Here is a 17,691-nt window from a genome sequence, read left to right on the forward strand (position 1 = left end):
CTTAGGTCAGTTAGGATCGCCACTTTATTTTAAGAATGTGAAATGTCAGAATAATAGTAGAGAGAATGATTTATTTCAGCTTTTATTTCTTTCATCATATTCCCAGAGAGTCAGAAGTTTACATACACTCAATTAGTATTTGGTAGCATTTAAATTGTTCAACTTGGGACAAACGTTTTGGGTAGCCTTCCACAAGCTTCCCACAATAATTTGGGTGAATTTTTGCCCATTCCTCCTGACAGAGCTGGTGTAACTGAGTCAGGTTTTTAGGCCTCCTTGCTAGCACACACTTTTTCAGTTCTGCCCACAAATTTTCTATAGGATTGAGGTCAGGGCTTTTTGATGGCCACACCAATACTTTGACTTTGTAGTCCTTAAGCCATTTTGCCACAACTTTGGAAGTATTCTTGGGGTCATTGTCCATTTGGAAGACCCATTTGCGACCAAGCTTTAACTTCCTGACTGATGTCTTGAGATGTTGCTTCAATATAGCCACATAATTTTCCTACCTCATGATGCCACCTATTTTGTGAAGTGCACCAGTCCCTCCTGCAGCAAAGCACCCCCACAACATGATGCTGCCACCCCCGTGCTTCACGGTTGGGATGGTGTTCTTTGGCTTGCAAGCCTCCCTCTTTTTCCTCTAAACATAACATGGTCATTATGGTCACACAGTTCTATTTTTGTTTTATCAGACCAGAGGATATTTCTCCAAAAAGTACAATCTTTTTCCCCATGTGCAGTTGCAAACCGTAGTCTGGCTTTTTTTATGGCCGTTTTGGAGCAGTGGCTTCTTCCTTGCTGAGCGGCCTTTCAGGTTATGTCCATATAGGACCCGTTTAACTGTGGATATAGATACTTTTGTACCTGTTTCCTCCAGCATCTTCACAAGGTCCTTTGCTGTTGTTCTGGGAATAATTGGCACTTTTCGCACCAAAGTACGTTCATCTCTAGGAGACAGAACACGTCTCCTTCCTGAGCGGTATGGCAGCTGCGTGGTCCCATGGTGTTTATACTTGCATACTATTGTTTGTACAGATGATCGTGGTACCTTCAGGCGTTTGGAAATTGCTCCCAAGGATGAACCAGACTTGTGGAGGTCTACAATTGTTTTTGTGAGGTCTTGGCTGATTTCTTTTGATTTTCCCATGATGTCAAGCAAAGAGGCACATAGTTTGAAGGTAGGCATTGAAATACATCCACAGCTACACCTCCAATGGACTCAAATTATGTCAGTTAGCCTATCAGAAGCTTCTAAAGCCATGACGTCATTTCTGGAATTTTCCAAGCAGTTTAAAGGCACAGTCAACTTAGTGGATGTAAATTTATGACCCACTGGAATTGTGATACAGTGAATTATAAGTGAAATAATCTGTCTGTAAACAATTGTTGGAAAAATGACTTGTCATGCACAAAGTAGATGTCCTAACCGACTTGCCAAAACTATAGTTTGTTAACAAGTAATTTTTGGAGTGGTTGAAAAACGAGTTTTAATGACTTCAACCTAAGAGTATGTAAACTTCTGACTTAAACTGTATATAGGGCAGCAGCCTCTAAGGTGCTAGTGATTGCTATTTAACAGTCTGATGGCCTTACCTAAGGGTCATACCCAAGAAGACTTGATGCTATAATCGCTACCAAAGGTGCTTCAACAAAATACTGAGTAAAGGGTCTGAAAAATCTTAAAAACCTGTTTTTGCTTCATCATAATGGGGTATTGTGTGTAGATTTATGAAGGAAATAAAACAATTCTCTCTCTCGCTCTCTCTGACCCTGCTGGTCATCTATGAACGTTTGAGCATCTTGAAGAACGACACGGCGTTAATGGCCATGTACTCTTATGATCTCCACCCGGCACAGCCAGAAGAGGACTGTCCACCCCTCAGAGCCTGGTTCCTCTCTAGGTTTCTAATCTCCACCCGGCACGGCCAGAAGAGGACTGTCCACCCCTCAGAGCCTGGTTCCTCTCAAGGTTTCTTCCTAGGTTCCTGCCTTTCCAGGCAGTTTTTTCCTAGCCACCGTGCTTGTACATCTGCATTGCTTGATGTTTGGGGTTTTAGCCTGGGTTTCTGTACAACACTTTGTGACATCTGACAATATAGAAAAGAGCTTTATAAATACATTTGATTTGATAGAATCCTGAAAACGTATCTTTTCCCAATAGAGGAGATAAAGATCAAATGATGCACCATCGAGACCATTTCCTCTGACTAAACTGATCCCAAACAGGCAATTCTCGTTCACAGACATGACATGTAAACACAGAGACTCACACAAACATGAACAAAAACTAAAAGGCAGGAAGTCACTTGTTTTGGCAATAATTTTTTTCTCAAAAGCCAAAATACTCAACAGCACAGCAGAGATACTACTCTGTCATTTAAGTGAGAATCCCCACCCTGGCCTCCACAACTGCACATACAGCCTGCATAGAAGCAGAACAGAAAAACGTCAGCAGTAAAGAAAACACCACATTTTCATAAAAGACACATGATCTGCTCAGTTCCTATGGAAACTGTAATAGTACTGTGGAACCTCATAGGTAGTCTGTCTGACTGTGTATCACTGGGTTAGATCCAGGGCGTACTGTAACAAATCTATATCACTGGGTTAGATCCAGGGCATACTGTAACAACTCTATATCACTGGGTTAGATCCAGGGCATACTGTAACAACTCTATATCACTGGGTTAGATCCAGGGCGTACTCTAACAACTATATATCACTGGGTTAGATCCAGGGCATACTGTAACAACTCTATATCACTGGGTTAGATCCAGGGCATACTGTAACAACTCTATATCACTGGGTTAGATCCAGGGCGTACTGTAACTATATATCACTGGGTTAGATCCAGGGCGTACTGTAACAACTCTATATCACTGGGTTAGATCCAGGGCATACTGTAACAACTCTATATCACTGGGTTAGATCCAGGGCGTACTGTAACAACTATATATGACTGGGTTAGATCCAGGGCGTACTGTAACAACTCTATATCTCTGGGTTAGATCCAGGGCATACTGTAACAACTCTATATCACTGGGTTAGATCCAGGGCATACTGTAACAACTCTATGTCACTGGGTTAGATCCAGGGCGTACTGTAACAACTCTATATCACTGGGTTAGATCCAGGGCATACTGTAACAACTATATATCACTGGGTTAGATCCAGGGCGTACTGTAACAACTCTATATCACTGGGTTAGATCCAGGGCATACTGTAACAACTCTATATCACTGGGTTAGATCCAGGGCGTACTGTAACTATATATCACTGGGTTAGATCCAGGGCATACTGTAACAACTATATATCTCTGGGTTAGATCCAGGGCATACTGTAACAACTCTATATCACTGGGTTAGATCCAGGGCGTACTGTAACAACTATATATCACTGGGTTAGATCCAGGGCGTACTGTAACAACTATATATCTCTGGGTTAGATCCAGGGCATACTGTAACAACTCTATATCACTGGGTTAGATCCAGGGCATACTGTAACAACTATATATCACTGGGTTAGATCCAGGGCGTACTGTAACAACTATATATCACTGGGTTAGATCCAGGCAGTACTGTAACAACTATATATCTCTGGGTTAGATCCAGGGCGTACTGTAACAACTCTATATCACTGGGTTAGATCCAGGGCATACTGTAACAACTCTATATCACTGGGTTAGATCCAGGGCGTACTGTAACAACTATATATCTCTGGGTTAGATCCAGGGCATACTGTAACAACTCTATATCACTGGGTTAGATCCAGGGCATACTGTAACAACTCTATATCACTGGGTTAGATCCAGGGCATACTGTAACAACTCTATATCTCTGGGTTTGACTCTCTGCCTAGAAGATTCCATCTTGAGATACTGTGCTAGGATAAACCTGTCAAAACAGAACCCAGACACCGCCCTATCTATTCCACTCTCCCTCTCCTCTCTGTTAAATGCAAGTCTATCTATTCAACTCTCCCTCTCCACTCTGTAAAATGCAAGTCTGTCTGTTCAACTCCCCCTCTCCTCTCTGTAAAATGCAAGTCTATCTATTAATTTCCCCCTCTCAAGTCTATCTATTCAACTCTCCCTCACCTCTCTGTTAAATGCAAGTCTTATCTATTCAACTCTCCCTCTCCTCTCTGTAAAATGCCAGATCTCTCTCTCTCCTTCAATTAAGTCCTTCCTTTATCTACATGATCAACCTCCAAGTATGCTACAACCTCTCTCCTGTCCCCTCTCCTCATCCCTCTCTCCCTCTCCTCTCTCCTTCTCCTCTCTCCTGTCCCCTCTCCTCATCCCTCTCCTCTCTCCCTCTCCTGTCCCCTCTCCGTATCCCTCTCTCCCTCTCCTCTCTCCTTCTCCTCTCTCCTGTCCCCTCTCCTCATCCCTCTCTCCCTCTCCTCTCTCCCTCTCCTGTCCCCTCTCCGTATCCCTCTCTCCCTCTCCTCTCTCCTTCTCCTCTCTCCTGTCCCCTCTCCTCATCCCTCTCTCCCTCTCCTCTCTCCTTCTCCTCTCTCCTGTCCCCTCTCCTCATCCCTCTCCTCTCTCCCTCTCCTGTCCCCTCTCCGTATCCCTCTCTCCCTCTCCTCTCTCCTTCTCCTCTCTCCTGTCCCCTCTCCTCATCCCTCTCTCCCTCTCCTCTCTCCCTCTCCTGTCCCCTCTCCGTATCCCTCTCTCCCTCTCCTCTCTCCTTCTCCTCTCTCCTGTCCCCTCTCCTCATCCCTCTCTCCCTCTCCTCTCTCCCTCTCCTGTCCCCTCTCCGTATCCCTCTCTCCCTCTCCTCTCTCCCTCTCCTGTCCCCTCTCCTCATCCCTCTCTCCCTCTCCTTCTCCTCTCCCAAGGTGATCCTAGAGCAACTATCATTATGACCCACCTAAAACCCTTTCAGTTTTCTGATGACCCATCAAATTGTAAGCACAACTCAGTCTGACCCAACAAGAGTTGGCCATGATCCACCCACCATTTGGGAACAGCTTTTCTAAGCCCATTCTCCGCTCCCTCTCAGCTCAGCTCCAAATGGGCTTTACTGCTTTCACTGTTCAGTTCAAAAGTATAACAACACAGCTGAATGAGATGGCAATAGGACTGGTGATTAAAGCAATGATTAGGAAATTAAAACAGTACTCTAAAGAAACTCTGCCAAGAGCCAACAGCCCAGTGCCCTGAGGAGAGGAATAACTGTCTGTGTGTTTTGTCTTACGAGAGAGTGGGAGTGTACATGTGTGTGTTGACAGAGTGTGGGAGAATGTGTGTTTAACAGAGAGTAAAATAACCATCCTAATGTGTGTGGTCACGAGTTCACCCCTCACTCCAAGGTTCACCCCTCACTCCAAGGTTCACCCCTCACTACACCCCTCACTCCAAGGTTCACCCCTCACTCCAAGGTTCACCCCTCACTCCAAGGTTCACCCCTCACTCCAAGGTTCACCCCTCACTACACCCCTCACTCCAAGGTTCACCCCTCACTCCAAGGTTCACCCCTCACTCCAAGGTTAACCCCTCACTCCACCCCTCACTCCAAGGTTCACCCCTCACCCCTCACTCCAAGGTTCACCCTTCACTCCACCCCTCACTCCAAGGTTCACCCCTCACTCCACCCCTCACTCCAAGGTTCACCCCTCACTCCAAGGTTCACCCCAAGGTTCACCCCTCACTCCAAGGTTCACCCCTCACTCCAAGGTTCACCCCTGACTCCAAGGTTCACCCCTCACTCCAAGGTCCACCCCTCACTCCATCCCTCACTCCAAGGTTCACCCCTCACTCCATCCCTCACTCCAAGGTTCACCCCTCACTCCAAGGTTCACCCCTCACTACACCCCTCACTCCAAGGTTCACCCCTCACTCCAAGGTTCACCCCTCACTCCAAGGTTCACCCCTCACTCCAAGGTTCACCCCTCACCCCAAGGTTCACCCCTCACTCCAAGGTTCACCCCTCACTCCAAGGTTCACCCCTCACTCCATCCCTCACTCCAAGGTTCACCACTCACTCCAAGGTTCACCCCTCACTCCAAGGTTAACCCCTCACTCCAAGGTTCACCCCTCACTCCAAGGTTCACCCCTCACTCCATCCCTCACTCCAAGGTTCACCCCTCACTCCATCCCTCACTCCAAGGTTCACCCCTCTCTCCAAGCAAGACTAACAGCAGAGACATGGCTCCAGTGTTGAAATGGTTTTGTCACTCAGGAAATGAAACCACGGTAACCCCCACCCCCCTATTAAAATCAGGGTAAATCAAAGGTTAAATACTGAAAGAAGCACACAATGAAGATAGTCACTTTCAAATCATATTTTCTAATTAGGAGTGTCAAGTAACCTGCACTGTGCTAGACAGAGGGAGAGGTGGAGACAGCGAGGGAGAAAGAGACAGCGAGGGAGAAAGAGACAGCGAGGGAGAAAGAGACAGCGAGGGGGAAAGAGACAGCGAGGGGGAAAGAGACAGCGAGGGGGAAAGTGACAGCGAGGGAGAAAGTGACAGCGAGGGAGAAAGAGACAGCGAGGGAGAAAGTGACAGCGAGGGAGAAAGTGACAGCGAGGGAGAAAGTGACAGCGAGGGAGAAAGAGAGAGCGAGGGAGAAAGAGACAGCGAGGGAGAAAGAGACAGCGAGGGAGAAAGAGACAGCGAGGGAGAAAGTGACAACGAGGGAGAAAGAGACAGCGAGGGAGAAAGGGACAGCGAGGGAGAAAGAGACAGCGAGGGAGAAAGTGACAGCGAGGGAGAAAGTGACAGCGAGGGAGAAAGAGACAGCGAGGGAGAAAGTGACAGCGAGGGAGAAAGTGACAGCGAGGGAGAAAGTGACAGCGAGGGAGAAAGAGACAGCGAGGGAGAAAGAGACCTGACAGCACCACTAAAAAACTAAACCAGAAGACATCTGGTCAACATCTGACAACAATTCTACATGTAGGTCTAATTTTAAAATGTAGCTAGAACATAATGATAACAGACACCAACACACACTGCACATTGGCCTCAGTCGACGCCACAGACACAACCCAAACTCAAAATAACCCAGTGACGTCCAGAGACAAAGAGCACCCTCTAATTCCAAGAGGAGTCTATATGGTGATTAAGAACCATGTAAAAAAATGGAACTGACAAATACACACCACCCACACACACGCTCTCTCTGCCGCAACACTTCCTCTGTGACTGCTAGCCTCTGCAACAGATTAAACATCAATAGACACAGATCTACAATCAGAATTCCATCTCCCAGTCATAGCGTTGGCCACTACATGAGATAAGAACCTATCTGACCCTGGACTAGTGGGTTAGGGGCAAGACGTAGCTTCTCCCAGCAGATACTCAGCGCTACAGAGCCGAGTCACGGGCTCAGAGCTGTGGATGTGCACAGTTCAGAAACCAGTTACATTCTAGCTTGGAGACATAGCAGGAATGTGCATCTATACAGCAAGCAGCGTTTGAGCAACCTTGGATTACGCCCGTGTCTGGAACTGCAACACATTGGCCTTTGTCCTCTCTCCTCCGTCCTCTCTCGCCTCCTTTTGAAAAAGGTCAAAGGTAATCGAGGAGAGGGAACGTGGACAAAAAAGTGATTGTAGGAAATGAGACTCCTTGTCCACTCACACGTCATCAGGCAAATGGCATTTACAGGGGTGGATGCCAAAACAGACTGAACAAAAATATAAAAATGCAAATGTAAAGTGTTGGTCCCATGTTTCATGAGCTGAAATAAAAGATCCCAGAATTTTGCAATATGCACAAAAAGCTTATTTCTTAAATTTTGTGCACCAATATGTGCACAAAACATTATGATCATTACACAGGTGAACCTTGTGCTGGGGACAATAAAACACAGTTTTGTCACACAACACGATTTCACAGATGTCTCAAGGTTGAGGGAGCGTGCAATTGGCATGTTGACTGCACGAATGTCCACCTGAGCTGTTGCCAGAGAAATGTATGTTTATTTTAGAGAATTTGACAGTACATCCAACCGGCATCACAACCACGTGTAACCACACCAGCCCAAGATCTCCACATCCGGCTTCTTCACCTTCGGCTGGGACCTGCCACTCGGACAGCTGATGAAACGGAGGAGTATTTCTGTCTGCGATAAAGCCCTTTTGTGGGGATAAACTCATTCTGATTGGCTGTGGGTGGGCCTATGCCCTCCCAGGCCCACCCATGTCTACGCTCCTGTCCAGTCATGTGAAATCCATAGATTAGGGACTAATGGATTCATTTCAATTGCCTGATTTCCTTAATATGAACTGTATCTCAGTACAATTGTTGTAATTGTAGCATTTTGCATTTATATTTTTGTTCAGTATACACACACACACACACACACACACACACACACACACACACACACACACACACACACACACACACACACACACACACACACACACACACACACACACACACACACACACACACGTAAAATGGTCAAAACTAATTTTACTAGTTGTGGCAGACATTTTATAGATAAAACAGTTGTTTTTAAACGTGTGCATGCATTTCTCCTCCAACAAAACAAAAGCTGAATCAAAGATTTTAAAAAACTCTTCCATGGTAGGATACACATGACTATCCTCGATGAAAGGTGGCTAAGGAGGGGAGGACTCTCTTCCGTTCACCTACTAACAAATCTCCTCCACCACTTATCGGTTTCCAGATCCTGGAGGAGAGAGGATGGAGCAGAGGACAAACTTTTGCACAAATGAGAAAAGGCCACTGGTTAACCAACGAGCATGACAGGAGCAGGAAAGACACAACGACAAGGCATATACATTAAATCAAACATCTAATTGGACAAAAAGCAACATGTATGGCCTTGAAGACAGAGAGACAGAGACAGACAGAGAGAGAGAGACAGAGAGAGCGAGAGAGAAAGAGCGAGAGAGAAAGAGCGAGAGAGCGAGAAAGAGCGAGAGAGAGAGAGCGAGAGCGAGAGAGAGAGAGAAAGAGCGAGAGAAAGAGAGAGAAAGAGAGAGAGAGAGAGAGAGAAAGAGAGAGAAAGAGCGAGAGAAAGAGAGAGAGAGAGAGAAAGAGCGAGAGAAAGAGAGAGAAAGAAAGAGAGAGAGAAAGAGAGAGAAAGAGAGAAAGAGAGCGAGCAAGTGATTAGGAACCTAACGCGATCACTAGAGCAGCCCGACCTCCAGCTACAGAACTAGCCTCAGGGTAAGAAGGAGAAAGATGGCCACTCATACCACTTCTCCATGTCCCCCAAACCATGGCAACCACATCATATGATCACCTCCCATGACCAGCAGGCCAATGACAAAAATGCAGACAGTGTGTAAACCTCATGAACACTTTCTGTTGGCTGAAAAATCCAAACATGCACAGGGTCCATACAGTGGGGCGGGGCTCTCAGAATGTTAAACAAAAACAACAATAAAAAAGTACTGCATATAATCTGTCCCACTTCACAGGCATGTGTAGAGTACGTAGGCTACACTGTTACAAATCATTTATAACGTTATAAAAACTCAAATACAAGTTCTAACCAAGACTGTTCAAGAAGAAGAACCAAGAAGTTCTACTGCTCTGAACCGTTCACACCACTCAACAGAACCATGTTTGGTAACGGAAGAGAGGAAGTGAAACTTTCCCCTTCTCCTCTCTGAAAAGGAAGAGAGGGATGAAAAGAGAAAACAGGAACTTTAGCCTATATACAATGTAGTCCGTTTCTCTCCAAAGGAAAAATGATTCTGCGATCAGATGTTTACACCACAGCAAGGGCTTGATTCAGAGGGGTTGGGTTAAAGGACACATTTCAGTTCAATTCATTCAGTTGTACAACGGACTCGGTGTCCTCGTTTCCATTTCCCTTTAAATGCGAGGCAGCGCAGAAGGGGAAGACATATATCTGGTGCAGATATCCACCCAGAACTCTGTAGCACACGATGACCTATCTGACTGTCTGGTTGTGTTTTAGCTGACGAAGCCATTCATTAAGCAAGGTGATTCACTCCAGCACAGCAACAGGCTAAATGCTAGCCTAACTGAAACTGTGATTCACTCCAGCACAGCAACAGGCTAAATGCTAGCCTAACTGAAACTGTGATTCACTCCAGCACAGCAACAGGCTAAATGCTAGCCTAACTGAAACTGTGATTCACTCCAGCACAGCAACAGGCTAAATGCTAGCCTAACTGAAACTGTGATTCACTCCAGCACAGCAACAGGCTAAATGCTAGCCTAACTGAAACTGTGATTCACTCCAGCACAGCAACAGGCTAAATGCTAGCCTGACTGAAACTGTGATTCACTCCAGCACAGCAACAGGCTAAATGCTAGCCTGACTGAAACTGTGATTCACTCCAGCACAGCAACAGGCTAAATGCTAGCCTGACTGAAACTGTGATTCACTCCAGCACAGCAACAGGCTAAATGCTAGCCTAACTGAAACTGTGATTCACTCCAGCACAGCAACAGGCTAAATGCTAGCCTAACTGAAAATGTGATTCACTCCAGCACAGCAACAGGCTAAATGCTAGCCTAACTGAAACTGTGATTCACTCCAGCACAGCAACAGGCTAAATGCTAGCCTAACTGAAACTGTGATTCACTCCAGCACAGCAACAGGCTAAATGCTAGCCTGACTGAAACTGTGATTCACTCCAGCACAGCAACAGGCTAAATGCTAGCCTAACTGAAACTGTGATTCACTCCAGCACAGCAACAGGCTAAATGCTAGCCTAACTGAAACTGTGATTCACTCCAGCACAGCAACAGGCTAAATGCTAGCCTAACTGAAACTGTGATTCACTCCAGCACAGCAACAGGCTAAATGCTAGCCTAACTGAAACTGTGATAGACCAGACAGTTTTGAAGGTAGCAACTAACAAAGTGAGAGAATTGTGCAGCTAATGAGAAAAAACAGAGATAAAAAATAAATAATTACAGAACAATTAATGTGAAATGCCAGGTAAACACACACTCTCTCAGTCTAGACACAGGTAAACACACACTCTCTCAGTCTACAGACACAGGTAAACACTCACTCTCTCAGTCTACAGACACAGGTAAACACACACTCTCTCAGTCTACAGACACAGGTAAACACACACTCTCTCTGTCTACAGACACAGCCAAACACACACTCTCTCTGTCTACAGACACAGCCAAACACACACACTCTCAGTCTACAGACACAGCCAAACACATACTCTCTGTCTACAGACACAGCCAAACACACACTCTCTGTCTACAGACACAGCCAAACACACACACTCTCTGTCTACAGACACAGCCAAACACACACACTCTCTGTCTACAGACACAGCCAAACACACACTCTCTGTCTACAGACACAGCCAAACACACACTCTCAGTCTACAGACAGAGCCAAACACACACTTCCACATAAATATGTAAACACACACGTCACAGTCTTGTTTTTATTTCCCTTTTTCCAGAACAGACCGCTCTGCAGTCAGCCCAGACCGCTCTGCAGTCAGCCCAGACCGCTCTGCAATCAGCCCAGAACAGACCGCTCTGCAGTCAGCCCAGACCGCGCTGCAATCAGCCCAGAACAGACCGCGCTGCAGTCAGCCCAGATCAGACCGCTCTGCAGTCAGCCCAGATCAGACCGCTCTGCAATCAGCCCAGAACAGACCGCTCTGCAATCAGCCCAGATTAGACCGCGCTGCAGTCAGCCCAGAACAGACTGCTCTGCAGTCAGCCCAGAACAGACCGCTCTGCAGTCAGCCCAGAACAGGGCAGGATAATCCCTGTTTGTAAACACCCACCTAGCTCAGCCTCACTGTCCATCACCATAACTCCTTCATAGTGACATCCACCTACCAGCTCTCAGTCTCATGTCAGACGTTCACCCATGTTTCTCAAACGTCAAAATTTAGACATTGTTCCAAACGTCAAATTTCAAAATGTTTAAGGTTAAGGTCAGGTATTAACTCTGAATGGTTAAGGTTAGGTATTAACTCTGAATGGTTAAGGTTAGGTATTAACTTTGAATGGTTAAGGTTAGGCATTAACTCTGAATGGTTAAGGTTAGGTATTAACTCTGAATGGTTAAGGTTAGGAATTAACTCTGAATGGTTAAGGTTAGGCATTAACTCCGAATGGTTAAGGTTAGGCATTAACTCCGAATGGTTAAGGTTAGGCATTAACTCTGAATGGTTAAGGTCAGGCATTAACTCTGAATGGTTAAGGTTTTAACTCAGAATGGTTAAGGTTAGGCATTAACTCTTAATGCCTAACCTTAACCATTCAGAGTTAATGCCTAACCTTAACCATTCACTCTGAATGGTTAAGGTAAGGGTTAAAACAACAATATCAAAAACAACGTCATATCGCTGGATTCGACCTTGCAACCTTGAAGGTCACTGTTGCCCCAAGTGGCCGGTTTCCACGTTTTCTCACGCCATCCTCAGACATGGTTGGACACTTTTAGTGTTACCTTTCACCTCATTTCTACATTCTATCACTGACTGCAGAGATTTTAAATGGCACCGTTTATACATTTGAGCTGTGACTGCCCTACTGGTAACCTAGAGAGAGAGAGAGCAGACTGCCCTACTGGTAACCTGGAGAGAGAGAGAGCAGACTGCCCTACTGGTAACCTGGAGAGAGAGAGAGCAGACTGCCCTACTGGTAACCTGGAGAGAGAGAGAGCAGACTGCCCTACTGGTAACCTGGAGAGAGAGAGAGCAGACTGCCCTACTGGTAACCTGGAGAGAGAGAGAGCAGACTGCCCTACTGGTAACCTAGAGAACAGACTGCCTTACTGGTAACCTAGAGAGAGAGAGAGCAGACTGCCCTACTGGTAACCTGGAGAGAGAGAGAGCAGACTGCCCTACTGGTAACCTGGAGAGAGAGAGGGCAGACTGCCCTACTGGTAACCTGGAGAGAGAGAGAGCAGACTGCCCTACTGGTAACCTAGAGAGAGAGAGAGCAGACTGCCCTACTGGTAACCTGGAGAGAGAGAGAGCAGACTGCCCTACTGGTAACCTGGAGAGAGAGAGAGCAGACTGCCCTACTGGTAACCTGGAGAGAGAGAGAGCAGACTGCCCTACTGGTAACCTGGAGAGAGAGAGAGCAGACTGCCCTACTGGTAACCTGGAGAGAGAGAGAGCAGACTGCCCTACTGGTAACCTGGAGAGAGAGAGAGCAGACTGCCCTACTGGTAACCTAGAGAACAGACTGCCTTACTGGTAACCTAGAGAGAGAGAGAGCAGACTGCCCTACTGGTAACCTGGAGAGAGAGAGAGCAGACTGCCCTACTGGTAACCTAGAGAACAGACTGCCTTACTGGTAACCTAGAGAGAGAGAGCAGACTGCCCTACTGGTAACCTGGAGAGAGAGAGAGCAGACTGCCCTACTGGTAACCTAGAGAGAGAGAGCAGACTGCCCTACTGGTAACCTAGAGAACAGACTGCCTTACTGGTAACCTAGAGAAAGAGAGCAGACTGCCCTACTGGTAACCTAGAGAGAGCAGACTGCCCTACTGGTAACCTAGAGAGAGAGAGAGCAGACTGCCCTACTGGTGACCTAGAGAGAGAGATAGCAGACTGCCCTACTGGTAACCTAGAGAGAGCAGACTGCCCTACTGGTAACCTAGAGAGAGCAGACTGCCCTACTGGTAACCTAGAGAGAGCAGACTGCCCTACTGGTAACCTAGAGAGAGCAGACTGCCCTACTGGTAACCTAGAGAGAGCAGACTGCCCTACTGGTAACCTAGAGAGCAGACTGCCCTACTGGTAACCTAGAGAGAGCAGACTGCCCTACTGGTAACCTAGAGAGAGCAGACTGCCCTACTGTTAACCTAGAGAGAGCAGACTGCCCTACTGTTAACCTAGAGAGAGCAGACTGCCCTACTGTTAACCTAGAGAGAGCAGACTGCCCTACTGTTAACCTAGAGAGAGCAGACTGCCCTACTGTTAACCTAGAGAGAGCAGACTGCCCTACTGGTAACCTAGAGAGAGCAGACTGCCCTACTGGTAACCTAGAGAGAGCAGACTGCCCTACTGGTAACCTAGAGAGCAGACTGCCCTACTGGTAACCTAGAGAGAGCAGACTGCCCTACTGTTAACCTAGAGAGAGCAGACTGCCCTACTGTTAACCTAGAGAGAGCAGACTGCCCTACTGGTAACCTAGAGAGAGCAGACTGTCCTACTGGTAACCTAGAGAGAGCAGACTGCCCTACTGGTAACCTAGAGAGAGCAGACTGCCCTACTGGTAACCTAGAGAGAGCAGACTGCCCTACTGGTAACCTAGAGAGAGCAGACTGCCCTACTGGTAACCTAGAGAGAGCAGACTGCCCAATATAATGGATGTGATTTAGCTGAGAACAGACACAATTACAAAGAGAGAGAAAAAAACAACAACGGCGTTTAAAAAAAATGCAATTTGTATTAAAAGTATTTTTAAAAACAGACAGACAGCTGTTAAAAGGCTGGTCTGAAATGAAACTTACAATCGGGTTAGACTTTAATGGTAAATCACATTTTCTTTTAAAAATAAAAACAAACATAGAATTCCTTTCATTGAAGTGTTCTGGAAGAAGCGTTTGGTGTGGTTAAGTCAGAATGATCCAGTACCTGTGGATTTCAATTTAAACCCATGACAGAAATTACAACAACAAAAAATAAGAGTTTTCAAAAGGCCAAAAAACAAAATAGATGACAAACACCATTCCTTTATCAAAAGGCTTGTTGATACATTGTTCCTTCTTCTCCAACCCACAAGAGATTATCCAGAGCAACAGTTAAGAACTTTGTGGATTGCCATGTTGTGGGATTCTTGTGGAGACACTCTCAGGTTGGCACTGCATTTGAACAGCTGTTTTGGAAAGGCACTCGATGCAAAGGCGGTCGGGTCGCCATCTGTCCGTCAGTAACGTAATGTCCTCACACATGTTGAAGGAGAAAAAAATTTATAAAAATGGGTGGCACTCATCATAACGCTCCACAAAAGTGGTGTCCAATTCTAACCTCACTGACTTAGAAAAACATACATTTTGTGTGTTGTGGTCACAGAACATAACTCAGAGGGTGGGAGAAATGTCACCTAACCCTCAACTCCACCCCAAAGAAAAACAAAATGTTCAGCAATTAACAAAATATGCTTTTCTAGTCATATCCTCTTTTCATAAAAGGAATATCCATAGCGTTTCAGGTCCCAGTCTCAACGTCTCTGCCGTTGGGGATAAGTTCCAGAGCTCAAGCTGAGACAAGGGGGTTGCTAACTCAGCTGAGCTGTTGACATCGATGGTGTACATTGAGTTTGCTGCAACGATACTCCAGCTGAGCGGAATTCCTGAAGAGTGGCCCCCACCATCCCTGCTCCCCTCCTCCCTCACGGAATTCCTTAATTCAGTCCAAGGTGAGCCACGAAGAAGAATTCAACAGTACAGACTACCTGCAACACACCTCCAAAGAAAAATATATATATATATGGTGAACTAAAAACGTCAGCTTACATTGAACATCTCAACAGAGCACTGGGCAAACTCTTTTTCCAAGGATGCAAGTGCCCGTTGTTTGAAATTGTAGCCATTTTCCCAGAACATTCAAGTACTCTGCCATGTAAACACTGGTATAGATGAGATTTCTGTATTTTCGAAGTCTGTGTAACACATTGTATGACACTTTCCAATACGAATGATGACAGTTAACAGTTAACACCAAAGTATTGTTCAAAATGGGTCTGTTTTTGTCTTCAAGCAAAACGTATTAGTTTCCTCGAGTATTGTTTCTTTAAGTTTAGATTAATATTAGGATGGGTTCACTCACCATTTGCAAATTTAAGAAATGTGAAAAAGATTTAACTTAGATTCTCCTTTTAAAGAATAACACAAGACGAGCAGCACTGGTCGTTTCTGCCTGGTGCTGAAGCATAGTTCATCTGTCTGACAATTTCTGCAAACAGTTCGTCCACCGAGCCTTTATTTTTGGCTGAAGTTTCCATAAACGGGCAATTCCACTCATCCGCCAGTGCTTTCCCCTCCCCGGACGAGACCTCCCTCTCGCCCTCCAGGTCCACTTTATTCCCGACCAGAATCATCGGCACCCTCTCGTACCGTTTCACCCGAATGATCTGATCCCTCATTGGGTTGATGTCTTGGAAGCTTTGTTGGTTGACCAAGCTGTAGACTAGGATGAAGCCCTGCCCGTTTTTGATGTACAGGTCTCGCATGGAGGCGAACTGTTCGGTCCCCGCCGTGTCCAGTATCTCCAGAACGGAAGGCGACGAGTCCACCTCGATCTCCTTTCGGTAGAAATCCTCTATCGTGGGATCATATTTCTCTATAAAGGATCCCGTTACAAATTGCACAGTCAATGCGGATTTACCAACCCCGCCAGATCCGAGAACCACCACTTTGTATTCTCTCATGGTTCTGAAAAAAAAAGTCTCCTCTCTTCCTCTACGTCCGCCAAGCCGCCCTGCTGTGTTTCAAACTGCAAGCAGCGACGCCGTTGTGCCTCCGGTCGTAGTTTTCGTCCCAAATCTACAAGTTTCGAGGACTAGTCGTGTACCGATCGGTGTTCGGGTGAGAGTAGGTTTGGTTCCGACCGTAACTCAGCATTAGAAATGTGACATGTTGAGCTCCACCGGTTTCTGAATCTTGCCCAAAGTCTGCTCTTTGAGTTGCCACCGTGCGCTCTCTTCCTGCCCACACTCTACAGTACGTAGCCAACGTCTTTACGTCATAAAATATAGAGTCGGCTGCTCCGTTTTATTAAAGGCGCAGACACACACCCTGGCCACCGTCTGGAGTCGGCTGCTCCGTTTTATTAAAGGCGCAGACACACACCCTGGCCACTATCAGGAGTGTGCTGCTCCGTTTTATTAAAGGCGCAGACACACCCTGGCCACCGTCTGGAGTCGGCTGCTCCGTTTTATTAAAGGCGCAGACACACACCCTGGCCACCGTCTGGAGTCGGCTGCTCCGTTTTATTAAAGGCGCAGACACACACCCTGGCCACCGTCTGGAGTCGGCAGCTCCGTTTTATTAAAGGCGCAGACACACACCCTGGCCACCTTCTGGAGTCGGCAGCTCCGTTTTATTAAAGGCGCAGACACACACCCTGGCCACCGTCTGGAGTCGGCTGCTCCGTTTTATTAAAGGCGCAGACACACACCCTGGCCACCGTCTGGAGTCGGCTGCTCCGTTTTATTAAAGGCGCAGACACACACCCTGGCCACCGTCTGGAGTCGGCTGCTCCGTTTTATTAAAGGCGCAGACACACACCCTGGCCACCGTCTGGAGTCTGCTGCTCCATTTTATTAAATGCGCAGACACACACCCTGGCCACTGTCTGGAGTCGGCTACAGGAAACTGCCACTCCTTTGGCATGCATGGTTAAAGCTTGAGTCACACCGTTTGACTCATTGCATTTTTAGGCCTAGGTTACACACCTCAGTCGGACATGGATGTATGCTTAACCTTGTTTTACTTCTTAGAAAATAAACAACACTGAGTTGATAAGCTCTCTTGTAGGTTATGGCATATTGTTTTCAATCATCCAATGCTGTCAGGTGATATAGCGTGCCTAGGCCCTACAGCAAAGCCATGGCAGATTGACGAGACCTGCATTTTCTGAGCTAAACTGACCAAGTTGCAGCTCCAACAACAACACATGAAACATAATTCTACCCAAAAACAATGAAAATTTTTCTAAACCAGTGGCATATGGCCTTTTTAGCTGAGTGCTGATGCCACCCTGTGATAAGCAGTGCCCACTT

The 17,691-nt window shown here is 46.5% G+C and overlaps 1 protein-coding gene across 1 annotated transcript; it reads right to left on the reverse strand.

Moving 5' to 3' along the window:
• Nucleotides 1-14,335: 14,335 nt before the first annotated feature.
• Nucleotides 14,336-16,636, reverse strand: LOC115206653 (ras-related protein Rap-2b). The gene is made up of 2 exons (XM_029773831.1): nucleotides 15,738-16,636; nucleotides 14,336-15,374 (listed from the first exon to the last, which is right to left on the reverse strand). Exon 1 carries the CDS (start codon nucleotides 16,336-16,338, stop codon nucleotides 15,787-15,789), a length of 552 nt encoding a protein of 183 aa, XP_029629691.1. The 5' UTR covers nucleotides 16,339-16,636; the 3' UTR covers nucleotides 14,336-15,374; nucleotides 15,738-15,786.
• Nucleotides 16,637-17,691: the final 1,055 nt, after the last annotated feature.

This window comes from Salmo trutta, chromosome 13, assembly GCF_901001165.1.
Source record: "Salmo trutta chromosome 13, fSalTru1.1, whole genome shotgun sequence".
NCBI lineage: Eukaryota > Metazoa > Chordata > Actinopteri > Salmoniformes > Salmonidae > Salmo > Salmo trutta.

What these genes read in the sequence shown, in the direction of transcription:
- LOC115206653 (XM_029773831.1), bottom strand. Translation starts at nt 16,338, where the DNA reads ATGAGAGAATACAAAGTGGTGGTTCTCGGATCTGGCGGGGTTGGTAAA.